At 62.3% G+C, this 12,858-nt stretch overlaps 1 protein-coding gene across 1 annotated transcript; it reads left to right on the top strand.

Annotated features, from left to right (window-relative positions):
* Positions 1-2,744: 2,744 nt before the first annotated feature.
* Positions 2,745-11,769, top strand: AKAP17A (A-kinase anchoring protein 17A). The gene is made up of 5 exons (XM_032474420.1): positions 2,745-2,929; positions 4,551-5,328; positions 6,002-6,150; positions 8,892-9,132; positions 9,942-11,769. Exons 2-5 carry the CDS (start codon positions 4,567-4,569, stop codon positions 10,887-10,889), a joined length of 2,100 nt encoding a protein of 699 aa, XP_032330311.1. The 5' UTR covers positions 2,745-2,929; positions 4,551-4,566; the 3' UTR covers positions 10,890-11,769.
* Positions 11,770-12,858: the final 1,089 nt, after the last annotated feature.

Genomic DNA, 12,858 nt, shown 5'->3' with positions numbered 1-12,858 from the left:
ATGAAGAACTATCTAACAAGTGACTGAATTGCAAAGGGTGGATTTCACAAATAGAGTAAGGTCCATGGGAAACCGAGCTGGTGTCTTTGCTGAGGATGGGTGGCCCCCAGAAGAGCTTGGCTTCAAGAGCAGACCAGATGATTAATATGGGGGGTCTGTCCCAGGTCTCTCTCCCGGCTTCAAGTGGTTAGCTGGCAACCTCAGGTGTCCTCCTTCGGTGTCCCAGGGTGGGTGACAGCCATTGTTCATTAAGGAGGTGGGTGCGCCACCTGGCGGAAAGGAGTCATTTTGAACAAAGTCTTGAGAGGCATGGGTATGTGAGGTGGATGGAGAGAGGGAAGGCTAGATGGGTAGGTGGGTCGATGGGTGGATGTAGAGGTGGGTGAGTGGGTGGCTGGATGGACGAGTGGATGGGCTGGTAGACCGATGGATGGATGGATGGAGAGACAGACAGATGGGGGTGGGTAGAGGGTGAATGGAGGGATGGGTGGGTGGGCAAGGAATGGACACACAGATGGATGGATGGGTGGATGGATGGGTGGGTGGATTGTTGGATGAGTAGACAGATTGGCTGAGGTGGATGGGTGAGTAGACCAATGGGTGAGTGGATGCATGGATGGATGGGTGGGTGGATGGATAGATGAAGAGACAGACAGTTGGGGGTAAAGGAGGAAGGTGAATAAAAGGATGGGTGGGTAGGCAGGTGAATGGACACACAAAAGGATGGGTGGATGCATGCATCAGTGGATAGATGGATGGATGGATGTACTGTTGGATGAGTAGATGGATGGGTCGATGGATGGATGGATGGGTGTGTGAAGTAATGGATGGGTACACAGGTAGATGGATAGATAACCAGGTAGTCAGATGCATGTACACTTATATGCAAACATTTATATGTGTGCATGCATACACTAGGCATTCTTCTTGTAGAAACAGATTAATGAGATCTCTGGACATGGCTCAAAGTGAATGAGATGCCGATACAGAGGGGAGAAAGCATCTAACCTGGGGTGGGGGGCAGTATCCAAATCCAGAGGGAAGCCACAACTGGGATAGCTCTGGGTTCAGAAACAGTCCACCAGCTTGCTGGTCTCAATTCTTGTAGTGCCTCACGGAATGCCTGCACCTGGCATGGACCCAGGTACCCCTGTGTCCACTGTAATTAGTTACATTAAGATGAGGTCACAGTGGACTAGGGTGGGTTTGATCTAAGGTGGCTGGTATCCTTATGGGAAAAAGAGACAGAGAGACAGACACACAGAGAGAGGATGGTCACGTGAAGATGGGGACAGAGATGGCACTGATGCTCTCAGCAACCCAGGGACACCAGAGGTTGCCGGCTGACCACCCGAAGCTGGGAGAGAGGTCTGGGACAGAGCCTTCCTTACAGCCAGCAGAGGGAATGCACCCTGGCCGCACCTTGACTTCAGACTTCTGGTCTCTAGAAAGGTGAGGGGGTACATTTCTGTTGTTTGTCCCCCCCCCCCCACTTGGGGTCATGTGTTAGAGCAGCCTTTAGGAAACAGAGTGATGCTAAGAAAATAGGTGCTTGTTCAAGCACAGAGAGGAAGTCATTTCCTGCAGGGGGGAAAAGAGCACACATTTCTGTGGCTAGGGAGGACTCAGATCCATATGTTCATTCCAGATGTGTTAGTTGTGTGTGGCTCTGTAGCAAAGGACTACGATCTTAGCGGCGTGTCATCTCAGAGTTTTCGTAAGTCAGAGATCCAGATGCAGGCTCACCGGCCTCACCAGGCAGAAGTAAAGCAGTCAGCCATTAAGAAAACCAACATAATATTTTCAGGCAGTGACATGAACTCTGAAGACAATAACAAAAAGCGGTGATGTGAATAAAAAGTGGGGACAGAAGGGAACAGTTAGAGATGTTGGTTCTCAGAGTGCCGTCCCTCGATCAGCTGCACCACCTGAGAACGTGGTAGGCGTTCAAATTCTCAGGCCCCACCCCAGACCCAGGCTGAAGTCAAGCTGCCAAGCTGGCCAGGAGAGGGGGGTTTTCGGAGTGCTCAGGGGTTCAGGGGTTGTTGGAAGAATTCAGTTTCTTGTGTTGGAGCATTAAGACCTTCATCTCCCGGAAGCCATCCGCCAATCCCTGCTGAGGGGTCTTTGCCCCCAGGCAGTGTGGTTCCTCGAGGCAACCAGGCTGTGCCCCCTGCTGCTTCAAATCTCGCTGGCTTCGACACCTGATTAGGTCAGGCCCACCCAGAATAATCTCTCATTTCATTAACTTGAATCAACGGGTTGAGGACTTGAATTACATCTGCAAAATGCTTGCACCTGTGGTCCTGTAATCCTGGGGGTGATATCTCATCTTCTTCCCAGTCTCTATCCACGCTCAACAAGAGTGATATATACAGCCCTGCACATATTACTCCAGGACAAAGAATTGGAGCTACAGATAATAGCTTATGATGAAATTACATTGATATTCGATGTGTGATGCATAATTACAAAAATAATTTAGGCCTAAACACCTGGCCTCTGTCCTAAGTCCGGCGGCCCCGCACTCCGGCCCCAGGTGCAGCCTCTGCTCGGACCTGAACGCAGGAGGAGGCGTGGGGAAGCGGGATGGGCTCGCGCACGCGCAGTGCAAAGCCCGGGCCAGCCTCTTCCCCCACCCACTCGGCCCCGGAAGTCCCGCCTCTGGAGGCGAGGCCAGGGCCGCGAGGAGAAACGGGCAGTCGCCGCGCGGCCGCTTCCGCGGGCCCGGGCGCCGGAAGCGGAAATGCGTCACAGGGGCGGGCTGCGGCGGCGGCGGCGGCGGCGGTGGTGGGTCGCGTCGGGGGCGCCTCCGGCGGACGGTGGCGGCGCCGGGCTGGGAGGCCGCGCCTGCCGGGGTCGTCGGTGCCCCGCTGAGAGCTGGGGCCAGGGCGGCGGCGGCCTGGGACTCAGGCGGAGCCCCGCGCCGGTGAGCGCCGCCCGCAACCGCCCCCCCTCCGCGAGCCGGGCCGGGCCGGCCGGGCGGGGGTCTCGGGGGCGGGGACCCGGGGCAGGGGTGTTGAGGGCCGGGGTCTGCGGGGTCTCGGGAACGGGCACCGGGGGCGGGGAACCCAGGGTTCGGGGGCGTGCGGGAGGCCGGTGGCGGGGCCGTCGGGGCCCGGGCGCCTGGGGTCGGGGTATCGAGGGTCGGGGGCTGCGAGGAGGTGGGGACCGGGACTGGGGTGACGGGTACCGAGGGCGGGGGTCTCCGGGAGTCTTGAGGGCGAGGACACAGGGGCAGGGGGCGGGGGTCCCCAGGGGCTGGGAGACGAGCTAGGGGCGACTGGGGTTACGGGGGGGTTCCCAGCGGGCCACGGGTACCGGGGGGCAGGGGCGGTGCCAGAGAGGCGGACGCGACAGAGGTTGGGGGTAACGAGGCTGTACCGGGGGGACCAAGGTTAATGGGGGTGTACGGGGGTATCGAGACGACCCCCGGGGGGCGTCTGGGGAGAGGGTAGGCCGGAGCTGGGGGCGGCGCAGCTGCAGGGAGTGGAGGTACTGGCGGCGGCGGCCAGGAGTACCAGGGCAGCAGCGGGCTGGGGGTCATGCCCCCGGTACAGGGGCAGCCAGGGTTCCTGGCAGGCAGTGGGGGTGCCAGGTTTCTGGCTCAAGCACCCCCCGTGGACCTCCGGGTCCTGGGGGAGGCTTCTGGTCTCAGCCCAGGTCAGAGCCCCTCTCCTAGCTGCCCAGTGCCCCAGACCTGCCCAGGTGACTCTTCCCACCAACTGGGGCCCGCCCCCCACGCTCCCACCACCTTGGGGCTCCTTCCCGAGCTGGGCAGGCAGCCTCTGAGAGCTCGCTGGTGGGCGGACAGATAGCCGAGGCCACCACCTGTATTGTTTGCGTTTCCCTGGGCTCATCGCTGGGGCCTGGCTTTCCGGAAGTAGCCACTTGTCAGGCCAGTAAGGAAGACGCGGTTGAGGCATAGGGTGCGGACTGCTCCCAGCCCCCGGCTTCGGAAGGGCCCTCTCCCTTTTTCTGCATAATCTGGGCAACGAGAGGATGTGTCTGCCCACAGCAAGGATGTTGAAGTGGATGGTCCTTCGCTGTTTTCTCAGCCTGAAACTTCCTGTTTCTTCAGGGGAAACACAAGGGCTCTTTCTCCCCCACAGACCGTCCCAGAAGCGTGTTCTGGGCCGTCCCTTCCCCAGCAGGTTGTCTGCACCTTCTGGTGGAGGTTGCCAGTGGAGCTGGCCCGTGCCTGGTACACCCAGGGCAGGGAGCTTCCTGCTCCCCAGACCCTGGGAGAGCTGCTTCTACTGTTGGGGGTAGGTCAGTGTCGATGGGGGCTTTGGGCAGTCAGCCGATCCTAACAGATTTTGTCAGTCTAGTTGGTTTTTTCCGCGCTTTCCTGTAATCTGACAAAAGCACTGACATCTCAGGGTATGAGGGCCTTTCGTGAGGTAGAGACCAATGCCTCTGACCTGGCAGAGGAGACCACTGGCTTCCCTTCTCTGGGTCCACAGTGCCAGCCAGCCCGGGGCCGCCTCTCCCCAGCTGGTCTCGGGGTGGCTCTGACGGCTGTGGGTGTCTGTGTGTGTCTGTTCCAGGCCCAAGGTCCCGGCTATGGCCGCGGCTACCATCGTCCACGACACGTCTGAGGCAGTGGAGCTGTGCCCTTCCTACGGCCTGTACCTGAAGCCCATCACGAAGATGACCATCAGTGTGGCACTCCCGCAGCTGAAGCAGCCGGGCAAGTCCATCTCCAACTGGGAGGTGATGGAGCGGCTCAAGGGCATGGTGCACAACCACCAGTTCTCCACGCTGCGCATCTCCAAGAGCACCATGGACTTCATCCGCTTCGAGGGCGAGGTGGAGAACAAGAGCCTGGTGAAGTCCTTCCTGGCCTGCCTGGACGGCAAGACCATCAAGCTGAGCGGCTTCTCCGACATCCTCAAGGTGCGTGCCGCCGAGTTCAAGGTCGACTTCCCCACCCGCCACGACTGGGACTCCTTCTTCCGCGACGCCAAGGACATGAACGAGACGCTGCCCGGGGAGCGGCCGGACACCATCCACCTGGAGGGGCTGCCCTGCAAGTGGTTCGCCCTGAAGGAGTCGGGCTCCGAGAAGCCCAGCGAGGAGGTGCTGCTCAAGGTGTTCGAGCGCTTCGGGGAGATCCGCAACGTGGACATCCCCATGCTGGACCCCTACCGCGAGGAGATGACCGGCCGCAACTTCCACACCTTCAGCTTCGGGGGGCACCTGAACTTCGAGGCCTACGTTCAGTACCGCGAGTACGTGGGCTTCATCCAGGCCATGAGCGCCCTGCGCGGCATGAAGCTCATGTACAAGGGGGAGGACGGCAAGGCCGTGGCCTGCAACATTAAGGTGAGGCCCGGCCCCGTGCCCCGGCCCCCAGCCCCGGGGTGGGTGGGGGGTGGTCTCCGCGGATGCAGTCCCTGCATTAGGCCCGGCCCCTGGAGTTCCACGCGCACAGACAGAAAAGCAGGCGGCCCCCACTCCCCTTTTACGAGCTCTGTCTTGGGAAGCGGGGGAGGGGGGGCGGACTTCGTGACGGTTCAGGCGCTGACGGTCGGGGTGCCCCGAAAGGCACTGTGCCGGGCGTCCCAAACGCGTCTGCGAAGCAGTGGGTGTTCCCTTCGTCAGTCCAGGCTCTGACATGTGGCGGTTTCACAGCAACAAGGCAGCCAGCCTGGCTCGGAGGAGGAGCCGGGGCTTTTGTGGCTGGGAAGTCGCAGGCCGGGTGGCAGCTGGCCGGAGGGAACGGTGCCCCCCCCCCCCCATAGCGGGAGGGGGGAAGCTGTCTTGGAAAACGGGAGACTTTGTTTTGGCAGTGAAGGCGAGTTGTGCCTCAGGGAGCGTCTGCACCCCTGCTTGACGGGGGGCTTGCTGGGAGGGGTTCCGGCCTGGCCGCGGAGTGTGACGCCGGCCCCTCGGGGGGAGGGTGTCCCGGGAGCCCGTTCTCTGAAATGAATCTGGGGGGGCCCCCTCTCAGGAGCGCTTTGGGGTCCTCCTATCCTGCCCCGCTTTACCCCTGCAGGTCTCTTTCGATTCGACCAAACACTTGAGCGACGCGTCCATCAAGAAGCGGCAGCTGGAGAGGCAGAAGCTGCAGGAGCTGGAGCAGCAGCGGGAGGAGCAGAAGCGCCGGGAGAAGGAGGCGGAGGAGCGGCAGAGGGCCGAGGAGAGGTACCTGCCGCCCCGCGCGCCTCGCGGTTCCTGCCCGGCGCCCGGGTGCGCGCGCGCGCGTCTGTGTGTCCGGGTGCGCCTGCACGACCGCAGCTGGAGACTCAGCCCACCTGCCCCTCTCCCCGGAGGTCACCTCCTGCCCCCCACGCCGCCCCTGCCTGGTGGCCTGGCCTGGGCCTTGCCCTCCGAGTGTCCCTGGGCGCCGTGCGCGTGTCCTGCTGAATCGGCCACCGAGTCTTGGCTGTTGTGCGGGTTTTTGCGTTTACACCGAAGTTGCTTTAACGACGTGAAGCCGGGAACGCACGACATAGGGCGGGTTTTATAAAGTCATTTAGGAGGACTTCAATGTATCTGCGGTTCAGGCATCAGAAGGCAGACTCGGGCCACGCTGTTGTTTTCTGTGCTGTGAGAGCAGCATGACCCGTGACACCGCCTGGACTTTGGAGAGCAAGGAGCTGCTCCTGTCCCGTCCTGGCCGCCGTCCCGCTCACGTTTCCATCCAGCTTCGTGTCCTGTGTGCGTGTGCGTATGTGTGTCACAGGCTGGGCTTGTGACCTGCGTCTCGCCGAGTGCTGTCTAAATGTGCTGGGTCTGCCCAGGCCCGTTCTTTCCCCTCTTTCTGTGAATCCCTCGGCTGGGTTGACTCAACTCGTGCCCCGACCGTCCAGCTTCTGTTTTGTGTTCCCTTCTTCACCGACATCAGTAATGGGGATGCAGAGCTGTGTCTGCGTTCAGCGGTTTCCTTCTTTGCATCAGAGCCCTATTCCACAGTAGTGGGTCCAGACCACGCTGTCTTCTTGATGCGCCCCGTGTGGCTCCCCTGCTGCCAGGGGTTGGGGGGGGGCATTGGGATGGACAGACGGGTGGTGTGTGGGAGGTTGTGGGCATGGGTCGGGGAGCAGAGGCCCCACAGGAGCCCCAGAGCAGGCAGGCCGTGCCAGGGGGAGTCGGGGCCGGGGTGGCACTGGAGCGGGGTTCAGAACTTACAGAGGACAGTCCTGGCGTCAGCATGGTCCTCTGGGGCAGAACCAGGGAGGGTGGTGGGGGCTCAGGAGCCTGCAAACCCCCCCCCCAGCTCTCATCCCGGATGGGCCTCGTTCTCCACTCTTCCAAGATGAACTGACCGCTGAGCCCCGAGCTGGGGTGCTGAAGCGTCACCCACTGCATTTCTGAAAGCAGCTCTGAGGTCTCACTAAAGGCAGTTTCCTTGACCTTGATGGAACCCTGAGACTCAGGGCAGCTTTCGAGGACAGACGGCAGAATGTGTCCCAGGGAGGCGTGAGGACACGGGCCCACAGCCAGTGGGACGGTGCCTCTGCTGTGGTCACAAGGGTGCAAAGGGCTGTCTGGGACGAGAATGGGGCCGGGATGGTGGACAGGGCTGGGTGGCTGGGCAGGCGACCCCACTGTGGGCCTAAGTGTGAGCCGGGCCTGGGGAGCCAGGGCATCTCTGCCACGGGGGAGGGTGCTTGAGTCCTTTGGTCTTAAAAGGGATCAGAACGTAACCTGCAGCCATCACGTCCTGGACATGGAGAGTCCTGCTCTGGCTGCTTAGAGCGGTGGTCACTCACAAGTCCCTGCGAGGCCGCTCTGACCCACGGCTCCGGAAGGACACCTTCCTCCTCCATGTCAGGGGAGGTGGGGTCCCCCGCTTCCTAGTCCTGGTGCTCCGTGTCTGTGGGGTCTGGCCCCAGGGAGCAGTGTTAGCTCTTCTGCAGATGGTCACCCTCCTGCCCTCACAGGTGGCACCTGTGTGGTGTCCTGCCCAGAGTGGCCTTGCCTCCCCTCTGCCGGCCCCACCAGTTACTTGGCGGCTGCAGGTGTGCTGTACGGACACACCCCTGGGTTTTCAGACTCGCCCTGTCGGTCGGGGTCTTGGTTGCCTTCGGGGCCTGGTTGCGGCCCCCAGAAGGGGTGCTGTGAGGATGCTGCTGGTGGGCGTGGTGTGTTCCCAGCGCGCTCAGTGACTGTGCGTGGGGTTAATGTGACCTTGCAGGGTCGTGTGCTTTCAGGGACCCCTCGACCGGGGGGACACCCCACAGCACACGGGATGGATTTGTGTTCCCATGTGTTGCCTTTTCTCCAGTTTCCTGTGAAAGGGGCTCCCCCAGTCCAGTCTCTCTCGGTTTGCAGGGTGCTTCCAGAACCCTCCTGTGGCTGGGCATGCGGGCTTCATGCGTGTCCGGGGCCCGGGGTTCTGGTGGTGTGAAGGCTGGGGCGGGAGGGGGGTTCTGTCTCCCCCGGGGGGCTCGTTGGAGAAGTTGCCGTCGGAGCTGGACCTGCCTGGCCAGTGAGCTCATGTGCCCGGCGGCCGCCGTGCCAACAGGCGGCCGAGGGACCGCCGGGAAGCCTGCCGGGACCTCTCTGGGCGAGGCCGCTGCAGCCCCCCTCCTCCCGCCCATCCTGCCCCCACCAGCGTGCCCCTGGTTCATACTGGTTCAAACCACCTGAGTTGCGTCCGCGCGCTGGGTCCTTTCTCCAGACTTTCAGGGTGGGGGTCACACTGGGCAGGGCTCTCTCCCGAGAGGCGATGCCCCCTCACCTGGCACTCCCGCCGCACCTGGGTCCTTGGACTCGCCCGAGGTTTGGTGGCGCAGATCGGAGGACGAATCTCGATGCACAAACCTTGGCGCGGCGGCCCTCCCCCGCTCGCCGCGCGGCCCCTTCCATGCACCCGGGCTTTGCGCCCTGGCTCTGGCGCGGCGTCTCTGCCTCACCGAGGCCTGGTGTGTCTCGCGCAGGAAACAGAAGGAGCTGGAGGCGCTGGAGCGCGAGAGGAAGCGGGAGGAGAAGGTGCGCCGGCGGGAGCAGAAGCAGAGGGACCGCGAGCTGCGCCGTAGCCAGAAGAGGCTAGAGAAGCTGCAGGCGGAGGAGCAGAAGAGGCTGCACGAGAAAATCCGGCTGGAGGAGCGGCGGCTGCTGCTGGCCCAGCGCAACCTGCAGTCCATCCGGCTCGTCGCCGAGCTGCTGAGCAGGGCCAAGGTACCGCCGCCCCCGCCCGCCCGCCCGCCGGTGCGCCCGCCGCCCACGGGGACGAGGCTGGCGCAGGGGATGGCGGCGGCAGCGTCCCCGCCTCGCTCCAGGCCTTAGAGCCCTGCTGTGCTCTCAGAGAGCTGGCCGAGCTGGGATTGGGCATCCCCTGCATCCAGGCTGGTTCAGGTGGGAGGCCAGGGCTGAGCTGGGTTGCCGCGCAGGGGATTTAGGCCTTGGGAAGGCAGGGCGCGCCTCGGAGCCCCACCTGGCCGTGCCCTTTCTCTGTGATTTGTCCTTGTCCGCCACTGCGAATCCGACAGGTCTCAGTGGTGCTGTGTGGACGGCCCTCCACGCACCTCCTGGAGGCCCGACCGGTCACTCCTGCGGGCCCGGGGCGCGCGGACTACCTGGCCGGGTGTTCGTGCGTGGGCAGGCCGTGTGCCCGCGGAGTCAGGCGCGGGGCGACTCTAACCTGTTGTCTGATGACAGCTGTGATCAGTCCCGGGGAAGCGGCGTGGCGCGCGCGGAGACGTGTGGCGGCTCAGTTCTTGTTCCGCGGTGAACGGTGAAGACACTGACCCAGGCAGGCCCCCGCCTCCCGCGACAGCGTGCGTCTGCGCCCTAGTCTGCGCCCCGCGTGGGGGCGACCTCCCCGCCTGACGGCAGGGCCGGCCCGCCCGCCCGCGAGGCCTGCCACGTCGCTTTGCCGCGGGTTTCCTTCCGGCTCGGACGCGTGCACGCGCACACGGGCTGCTCGGCGCCCCACCCCGCGCCCGGGCTCGGCTCCCCGCTCAGGCGCGCCCCCCTCTGTCCCGCAGGCGGCGAAGCTGCAGGAGCAGGAGCAGAAGGAGGAGACGCTGCGGCTGCAGCAGCTGGAGGAGCGGCGGAAGCTGCAGGAGGCGGAGCTGCGGCGCGTGGAGGAGGAGAAGGAGCGCGCGCTGGGGCTGCAGCGCAGGGAGCGGGAGCTGCGACAGCGCCTGCTCAGCCTCCTGCTGAGCCAGAAGGCGGACGGCGGCCCGGGCCCCGGCGAGCGCGCCGTCTCCCACGAGCTGCTGCAGCCCGTGCTGGACATCCTGCACACCGTGTCGGCCGGCTGCGCGGGCGCCGCCGCGCTGCATCCCCCAGCCGGCCCGCCGCCCCCCGGCGTCGCCGAGGAGAGTGCGCCGCGGCCCGCTAGCGACGGTGCGGCCCAGAACGTGAATGGGAGCGTCCCCGAGGGGGCCCCGGGCCCGGAGGCCCCGAGTCCGCGCCTCGCGGCCCCTGACGACAGCCCCTCGGAGAAGAGGTGCCCCGGCATCCTGGCCTGCATCCCCGACAACACCCAGCAGCCCAAGGGCGCGCCCGCCGCCTGCGACCACAGCGCCGCGCCCAGGAAGGACGCCCGCTCCGAGCAAGACAAGTGCAACCGGGAGCCCAGCGGGGGCCGCGGCCGGGCCGGCGGGGACCGCGGCAGCGGCGGCGACGACAGGCAGCAGCGGGAGAGGAGCCGGCCGCGGCGGGCCGGCAGCCGGGAGGACGGGCGGCCGCAGCACAAGGAGCGGCGGCCCCACCGCAAGCGCTCGCACCCGGACGGCAGCCCGCGCCGGCGCAGCGCCAGCCCCGAGCACGGCCGGTCGCGGCGGTCCCACAGCAGAGACCGGCACGGCCAGCGGGAGAGGAGCCGGGACCGCAGGGGCGGCTCCAGCCGGAAGCGCAGCCGCCACCGCCGCGGCGAGCGGTCGCGCTCGGGGTCCCCCGGCCGGCACCGCAGCGCCTGGAACAGGTAATGCCGGGCGCCCGGCCCGTGGAGCCAGCGTACCGCGCCTCCTCCGCTCCCCTCCCGTCCTGCCCGGCACGCCCATGGAGCCTGTCGGTGAGGACGGCGGCGCCCCCGGGCCCCTGCCCTTCGCGGTCCCAGGCATCGCCGTCCGTCCGTCCGGAGCTTCAGTTTCCCTTCAAACTCTTGATCCGATAGCTTTAACGTCGCCAGTGCTCTGAGAGTCAGGAAAACTGCCCAGGCGGCAGGGATGAGGGTCGCAGACCCACCGTGCACGTGGAGCGCAGGATTCGTGCTGACTTCACTGGAGCCACGTGTCTCAGCACTGGGGACGACCGGTGTGGCGGCCACGGCCCTACAGGGCCCTGGAAACAGGAAGCGTTGCCCTGGAGGGGTTTTTTGTTTTTTTGTTGTTTTCCCTTTTTTTCTAAGTTTGAAGATTCGGAATGAAGTTCTGGTGGAGTGCATTTAAGTCACCGGCGAGGAGGCTGTGAGTGGTGTAGGATGGAAACTCAGACCTGCCATCTTTTAAGCTTTGGGCAGGTGGGGAGGTGGAACGGATGATCTGCTGCTCCTTACGTCACCAACATTCACTTTTTACAAATCCAAGTCATTCAGCGTAAAAAAAAAAAAAAAAAGGTTGGTTAAGATTAGCTTTGGTTTCTAGTGAAGGTTAGCCTGTGTGGTTTTTTTAAGAAGCCGTTTTGCTAAATTATTTTTACTTGGAACGTTTCAAACAGACTTATGGCTGCAAACTTGTTAAATTTTATAATTGTTGGCTTCTCCAAGCGAAGCTCAGAAATGCTTAAAAATAGCTGTAATGTTCGCATTAGGAGACGTGTTTATTCCAGTTTGCATTTTTATGGTAAAATAAAATCCTTTTCCAATGAGCCAGTGTTTCCCCAATTTATGTTATTCTCGTTAAGCTCTTTGGGTTGCGTTCTCAACATGAGTGTGACTTAGTGTATATGAAACTGGTGGAGATCACTCGCTGATTTCTGAATGTTCATTTCACGTACTGTGACGACCGTAAAATGACCCCCCCCGGGGTGAACTGGGGTCCTAAGAGGCATTTGACTTGTTTACGCGAAGTTTAGTGAGTTCACGAAAGCAGTCTTCTTAAAGCAAAGGTGCCATTTTATGAAACGGATTAAAGAAAAGTGGTTCTCCTTGGATCAAGGTCTCAAGTAGGCGTCGGTGCTCCTGCAGCCTAGGGTCCCTCTGTCTCTCTGTGTGTGGTTCAAACCCAGATCTTCTCAGAGCCTGGAGGACGATCACGTGCCCCTTCTACCCCAGTCACGTGACTGCCAGAAACTCAGGTGGGCACAATCTGAAAGAGGAGAAGTTTTTCCTTCCCTTCTGTGCGCTGCTGTTTGCCTTGCCTGTCACTGGCCGAGGAATGGGTGCAGATGTGGTCAGACACCCTTGTGCAGCCCAGACAGTGTTTTTTGCCCCATCAGCAGCTCTGAGAAACTGTGCCCAGAATGTGGTTCTGGATGAGACAGGCCCTCTGAACCCTGGGGCAGTACATAGAGGAATGAGAATGGCCAAGTGGCGTTTGTGTGTGTGTGTGTGTGTGTGTGTGTGTGTGTTTGGCGGGGCTCTCTGAAGTCAGGGGAGATCTCTGAGGTCAGGGGAGCGCTCTCTGAAGTCACAGGAGGTCTTGTGGAGGTGTTGTGGAGGACGAGATTCAGAAATCTGAATTCTAACCAGGCCTTCCACCCATCACGCACATTTTACCTCCAGAACCACTGAGCTACAGGACAGAAAGGCAGAAGTACAGCAGTGCCACCCCGGCCGTTCCTCCCTGACTGGCTGACCCTCCGCCAGCAGGGTCTGTCGGTTGCTGAGAAAAGGGTGGTGTTGAAGTCCCCGACCGTAGCAGCAGACACATCCCTTTTTCCTCCAGAGTCCTATCAGTTCCCGCCCTTTGTGTTTCGATGCTGTTACTGGTTGTGTAGGAATTAAGGGTTGTTATT

The sequence above is a fragment of the Camelus ferus genome, chromosome X, assembly GCF_009834535.1.
Source record: "Camelus ferus isolate YT-003-E chromosome X, BCGSAC_Cfer_1.0, whole genome shotgun sequence".
Classification (NCBI taxonomy): domain Eukaryota; kingdom Metazoa; phylum Chordata; class Mammalia; order Artiodactyla; family Camelidae; genus Camelus; species Camelus ferus.
The sequence above is the reverse complement of the archived record's forward strand: the minus strand, read 5'-3'. Positions and strand labels throughout refer to the sequence as shown.

Bases quoted from the DNA above. Each gene is read 5' to 3' on its own strand.
- AKAP17A (XM_032474420.1), top strand. From the start codon at position 4,567: ATGGCCGCGGCTACCATCGTCCACGACACGTCTGAGGCAGTGGAGCTG. The intron at 5,329-6,001 runs GTGAGGCCCGGC...TTACCCCTGCAG, and splicing joins CCGTGGCCTGCAACATTAAG to GTCTCTTTCGATTCGACCAA. The intron at 9,133-9,941 runs GTACCGCCGCCC...TCTGTCCCGCAG, and splicing joins AGCTGCTGAGCAGGGCCAAG to GCGGCGAAGCTGCAGGAGCA.